General features: G+C 59.8%; 1 protein-coding gene across 1 annotated transcript; it reads left to right on the plus strand.

Annotated features, from left to right (window-relative positions):
• The first annotated feature begins 610 nt into the window (after positions 1-610).
• On the plus strand, positions 611-4,968 carry LOC119100036 (insulin-like growth factor-binding protein complex acid labile subunit). The gene is made up of 5 exons (XM_037223151.1): positions 611-616; positions 1,813-2,034; positions 2,071-4,391; positions 4,590-4,782; positions 4,918-4,968. Exons 1-5 carry the CDS (start codon positions 611-613, stop codon positions 4,966-4,968), a joined length of 2,793 nt encoding a protein of 930 aa, XP_037079046.1.
• Positions 4,969-6,553: the final 1,585 nt, after the last annotated feature.

Genomic DNA, 6,553 nt, shown 5'->3' on the forward strand with positions numbered 1-6,553 from the left:
ACCTCGTCACGCCGTGATATCTCCGCCGACATCGCGCTGACCTGTCCAAGGCTCTCGATCAGCTGCGGCGGCGGTCATCAGTGCAACAGGCGTCCGTATGGCGCGCACTCTCTGTTTCATCGAGCTTCAGTCGGTCTATATTGCTGGAGGATCACTAAGTGAGATGAAATGGAAACATGGGCGCAGCATTTCGATTAAGTAGGGTCAGATAATTTATCTGCTTTCAGAAAATTGTCGGGCTAGCAGGAAGAGGTGGCATTGCGCCAAGTATAAGCAATAAGATAGATGATATAGTAATGAGATTACGTAAGGTAAAATACGGTGAAGTAAGGAGAACAGGGACCGATTATGACGGTGTGCGTCTGAGGATTTCAAGTCGCAACAATAGTTGATCTAGTACTACGTTGCCTTACGGGATGTTTGGTGAGTGGGTGCAACCCCATTTTGTGGAGGCAAAGTCTAAACGGTGTCCTGACGTTTGAAAGTTTCACTGTTTTGCTTCCCTATATCCCAAGGAGAGCACTAAATCAAACAAGTTTCTCCCAGTAAACGTCGCTTAGATGTTTTTCAATGTCCAGTAATGAGCTCTTTTTTGCTCGGTTTTGGCATCATGGGGGTAACACTCCTGGTTACCCCTCACCTGAATTCGCCCCCAGGCGGCAAACGGGACCACGGCGTCGAGGTGGCCTCGGCGGCCGCGGCCCGTCGCGGTCGGCGCCTCGCTCCCGGAGGGGGGAGGGGAGGCATGTTGCGACGTTCCTCCACGTCACGGCCGACGTCCGTCGACGTCCCTCCACGTCTCGGTCGGCCGCGTCGGCGGCGGGTCCGACGCACCCGGGCCTGGCCGCACATCCCGCTGCCGGAAAGCCGGCACTTCTTCGGTCCGCTGGCGGCCGCGTGCGAGACAGTGGCTGAGCAGCGCTTTGTCGACGCCGGCCAGCTCCGCAATGGGCCGGTTATATGTCCGCACGGGTGTTCGTGGAGGTTCTGGCATTTCTTGAGAAATTTGGGTTGATGATCGCCACGTGTTCATACGAAAGTGTAACCACTCCCTCGCCTATTTTTAAACAGATGCGTTGAAGACCTTCTAACTAGATATGGTTAGTCATCATTTGGCGGCTACGCCGCAGGGAAAATAGTTCTGGTGTCAATGCCCAAATATATATTGTTGCATACTTAATCTTTGTTACGGTGCATCACTGTCTAGCCTCATGCCCCTTCCCGATGTCGTTTTTTTGGGAGGGGGGGGGGGGGGGCGCGTCATATGTCATCCCCATCTGTAGTCTGATCGCCATTCCTGTCCGTGATGTGGGCGTCATCGCCGTCTATCTGGTCTAGTCCGTTTGTTAGCCTCGTTATGGTGTCCATTTTCATTTCTGCTTGCCTATTCTTAACTAGCCGTAACAGAACGCTAACACTCATCATGTCTCAAGCTAATGCTTTGTAAAACTTGGACAGTCGGACGCGCCGACTAAAACGGTTTCTACCCGGTTTCGTCTCACGTAATGACATCTTGCTGGGCCATGCATTATTTTGGCTAGCACTCGGCCCCTATGCACACAGCTGCTTCCAATATTCCCACTGCTATCCACTCCGCACCGTCAGCACCAGCATGTCCGGTCACTTCGTCCGTCGCTGCGCCGCGGTCCACACGTGCCCCTCATCTCATCGTCCGTCCCCGTTGCAGGTGCGCAATGGCCGAGCGCGGCGCGCAGCCCGGCCCGGCCGACTAGTATGTGGTGTCTCCGCGTGGCGGCGCTGCTCTGTGTGACCTGGCCGGCCGCGCGCGCGTGCCCGCCGCCTGAACGTCAGGGCCGCTGCCCCTGCTACGACTTCGACGGCGGCGTGTTCGTCGACTGCAACGCCGTGGACGCGGCGGCGGTGGGCGCGGCGCTGGCGCTGATCGCCGCGCCGGTCAAGTCGCTGCGCGTGTACGAGCTGGACGCAGCCGTGGTCGAGCTGCCAGTGGGCTTTCTCGGCAACGGCAGCGTGCAGGAGCTGCAGATCTCGCAGTCGGCGCTGCAGCGGCTGCACGCGGACAGCCTGGCCGGCGGCGGCGCGGCGCTGCGCAGCGTGGCGCTGGTGCGGGGCCAGCTCAGCACCGTGCCGCGGCCGGCGCTGGAGAAGCTGTCGCAGCTCGCCAAGCTGGACCTCGAGAGCAACAAGATCCGCCAGTTGGAGAGCTACGAGCTGCACGGGCTGAGCCTGGTCGCGCTCAACCTCAAGAGCAACGGCCTGGAGAGCGTCAGCGAGTACGCGTTCGCCGGCCTCGAGGACTCGCTGGTCGACCTGAACGTCGCCAAAAACCGGCTGACGCTGTTCCCGCTAAGCGCCCTGCGCCGCCTCAACGCGCTCGCCACACTCAACCTCGGCTCGAACCGGATCGACACGATCGCGCACGACGGCTACAGCCGGTTCGAGCGGCTGGAGACGTTGCAACTGAGCGATAACCAGTTCGGCGCCATCGGCGCGAGCACGCTGACCGCCTTCCCGGCGCTGCGGCGGTTGACGCTTCACCACAACAGTGTTTCGGAGGTGGATGAGGCGGCGTTCGCCGTCAGCCGCCGGCTGGAGGCGCTCGACCTGAGCCACAACCGGTTGCGCGCGCTGCCGGCGCGGCTCTTCGCCAGCTGCCACGCGCTCAAGACGGTCGACCTGAGCGGTAACCACTTGCACCAGGTGCCGGACAGCCTGTTTGCCGACCACCCCGACCTGAGGGAGGTCTTTTTAGCGGACAACAACCTGCTGCAGGTCACCAACCTGACCTTCGGCAACGCCTCGCGAATCACCGTGCTGCACCTACAGAACAACGCTATCGCGCAGCTGGAGGCGGGCGCATTCGCCTCGCTCGCGCAGCTCTCGCAGTTGCATCTAAACCACAACCAGATCGCGAGCCTTCCGGCCGGAGTGTTCAACGCCACCAAGGGCCTGACTGTGCTCAGCCTGGACGGCAACCTTCTCAGCGAGCTGCCCGTGCGCGTGTTCGCGCAGTTGACCAACATCCGCGAACTCCGACTGCAGAACAACCGGCTGTCGGCCGTGCGCTCCGACGATTTCTCGTCTCTCTCCAGCCTGCAGGAGCTGCACCTGCAGCAGAACCGGCTGAGCGCGGTCGGCGTGGCCGCATTCGTCGGCCTGCACAACCTGCAGCACCTCAACCTGCAGGGCAACCGCGTGCGCCAGCTGGGGCGCGTGTTCAGCGGCACCCCTACGAACCTGATCTCGCTGCAGCTGGACGCGAATGCGCTGACCGGGCTGGCGGACGGTATGCTACGCGACCTGGCCGTGCTCGAGATCCTCTGGCTGAACGGCAACACGATCGCGTACCTGCCGGCGGCGGCGCTGGCCGACCTGGCTGGTCTGCGCACGCTCTATCTGCAGGACAACCTGCTGGGCGAGCTCCTGAACGGCACGTTCACCTCCTGTTCCAGCCTCACGGTACTCGACCTCAGCCGCAACAAGCTGCGGCGGCTCGACCGCTTCAGCTTCGGCGGGCTGACGAGCCTCGAGCGGCTCGACCTGTCCGGCAACGCTATCATGGACATCGCGCCCCGCACCTTCGAGGCACTCACCGCGCTGCGGGAGCTGGACCTGAGCGACAACGAGATCCCGGTGGCGCACCGCTTCATGTTCGAGGGCGGTGTGCCGTTGCGCCACCTCGCGCTGCGCTCGTGCTCGATCACGCGCGTCGAGGAGGGCACGTTCCAAGACCTGCCGCAGCTGGAGGAGCTGGACCTGCGGGACAACATGCTGGAGAAGCTAGTGCTCGGCTTCATGTGGGTGTCGACGCTCAAGTGGCTCTCCGTGTCTTTCAACAACGTGCGCGAGCTGGACCGCAGCGTCTACCACGGCGTGCCGCTGCTCGAGACGCTCGAGATGGAAAAGATGAACCTCAACAGCGTGTTCATCAACCTTGTGGCGGACAACACAAACATTCGTGTGATCAAACTAGGGTTCAACAAACTGTCGCACATCGACCCGGTCTTTTTCGAAAACCTGGTGGTGCTTCGCGAGTTGCATTTAAATTTTAACCTTTTTAAAAGTGTGTCGTTTCCCGCGCTCCGCAGCTTGGAGGTGCTCAACCTGACTCACAATCGGCTCTCGGAGCTGACCGACCTGTCTGTGCGCGGCCTGAGCGGGCTCCAGGTGCTAGACCTGTCACACAACGCCATCGTGCGCGTCTCGCCGCGGCCGTTTGCCAACCTGACGCGGCTGCGCACGCTGCTGCTGCAGCACAACCTGCTGAAGGTGGTGACGCCGGGCAGCTTCTACCGGGCGCCGCTGGTGACGCTCAACCTGGCCTTCAACCAGTTCGACATGGTGCCGCTCTTCGTGACGGCCGACTCGCTCGACGCGCTGCGCAGCCTCAACCTGACGGGTAACCCGCTGCGGCGGCTGCTCAGCGAGGAGCAGCGCAACGGCGCGCGGCTGCCGTCGCTGGAGGAGCTGACCGCCTGCGGCACGGCCGTGGCCAACATCGCCTCCGACGACCTGGGCGTGTTCCCGGGGCTGCGCGCGCTGCGCCTGTGCGGCGGCCGCGTGGCGCGCGTGTCGCCGGGCGCGTTCCGCGCGCTGCCGCGCCTGGCCAGTCTCGACCTGAGCCGGAACCAGCTGGAGCTGCTGCCGGCCGAACGGCTGCGTGGCCTCATCGCTCTGCGCCGGCTCAACCTCAGCGGCAACGCGCTGCGCCAGCTGGACCGGCTTCCGGCCGACGTTGCCGACCTAGTCTCGCTCGACCTCAGCGGAAACGCGCTCAGCGCACTGCCCGCCGAAGCGCTGGCGGCCGCGCCGCAGCTGCTGCAGCTGCGGCTGGCCGGCAACCAGCTGCAGCGGCTGGACGCCGACAGCCTGGCCGGACTGCGGCGGCTGCAGCTGCTGGATCTGGCCGACAACAGCCTGCGGCGGCTGCCGCTGCAGCTGCTCGCCGGCGCCGAGATCCGACTCAAGTCCATCTCACTGACAGGTTAGTCGGCCCTGTAGGAATAAAGTCCCCCAGGCCTCTGGCAACGGGCAGCAGCCGGCGGTAATGTATAAATTGGACTGGATGGGCTGTTCCACGGATAGTACTCTGATAACTTCCCGCAGAGTACGATATGAAGCCGTCGGTTTTATAGTCTAAAACCCAGAGCCATTGTTAGCTGTTTTGGAATGATCGATCCTTTTCGGTGTGGTGGTCCTTCACGATCTTCAAACGTCACTTCTTCTCCGCCATATCCATAATGTTCAAACCATAATGTTTCCTTGTCATGCCCCTCTTCATGCTTTGAGAGTCGATAAGTTGGCTTAGTTTGTTTTCAACCGCCAATCGCTTGAATTTATTTCCACTGTATCGAATACTCCGTTCTAAATCTGATCTACCCGCGGACCTAAAGGCTGCCCGCGGAAACGTTCTGGAGCCGAAGCATACCGTCCCCAAAGTATGACGTCACTTTTTTTCGTAAAGTATGACGTCACGTTATTGGAAGTGGGAAGCGTCTGTGTCTCTTAGATGGTGTCGTGGTCCTGTTCGAACGAGTGTTCCTATGCTGCGCCAGCAGAGCTCCCATTCCAATTTGCAAACTGGACGGAGTAGCGTATAACTCAAGCTCAAATAAAGGATCATACAAGCGGAAGGTTTCAACGATTCCAGTGCATAATCCAAACTCGGCGCGATAGGAACATTTTTCACCCGAAAGTACATCCAAACCCAAAGTTATGCATTGATAGTGAAATAATCAGATTAAAATCACATGCAGCTGAGCTGCCGGCCTCAACATTGGCGTGGCGTTAATAAAGTGGAAAATTCCGCTATCTAATTTCCCGAAGCCCCTCTTGAATGGCGCCGCGCTATGCTGCAGACCTCATTCTGCCACTCTGCGAGTCTAAATGGAGCTGAACGCGTCCCGGTGGACGATGCAACCCTATGATAGTCCGCGATGCCAATGCAGGGACGTGGGTCCAAGTCCGGATGTTAGGCGAGGCCCTGGGGTCGCGGCCGAGGCGAGCGTTCGCTCCTTTGTCCTCAGAGTTCTGGACGGCACTCGGTAGGGCCTGCGATGCTATCAATCCCGCTGATGTTAATAGGAGACGGCGTCGAGGACCTGATACTGCTGAATGATAGCGCCGTCGCCAGAGGGCCGAATTAGAGGGCTGGGTCGGTTGCAAACTTATTCAGCGCCGCATTGCTGCACGGAGGCTTTAAGTGCTCCGGTGAGCTCCGGTGGACCCAATGCATGCTACCACATGGCGTGACGCAAAGAGGAGATGGGGAGAGATGAAACACTTGGCGAACACTGTGTTGAATCCGCGCAGGAGTTTATTACTTCATTTAGGATGTGCGTTCTCTGTGGCTCCTCCACTGCCATGACCAATATCACTGGGCTGTTCTCGGGCCCAAGTGATATGTAGGGCCCAAGGGTAAATGAGTGAGTTCGGACGAAAAAAGTCGAGCGACAAATAGTCGGCAGGGCTAAAATTCGAGCCGAAAAAGTGGAAGGACAGCAAGGCTAAACGTCGACAGAGAAAAAATCGTGTCAGGAAAAGTCGACGGGCAAAGAACCAGCAAGGAAGATAT

The sequence above is a fragment of the Pollicipes pollicipes genome, unplaced genomic scaffold (genome assembly GCF_011947565.3).
Source record: "Pollicipes pollicipes isolate AB1234 unplaced genomic scaffold, Ppol_2.1 Scaffold_4881;HRSCAF=5763_pilon_pilon_pilon, whole genome shotgun sequence".
In the NCBI taxonomy this organism is placed as follows: Eukaryota; Metazoa; Arthropoda; class Thecostraca; order Pollicipedomorpha; family Pollicipedidae; genus Pollicipes; species Pollicipes pollicipes.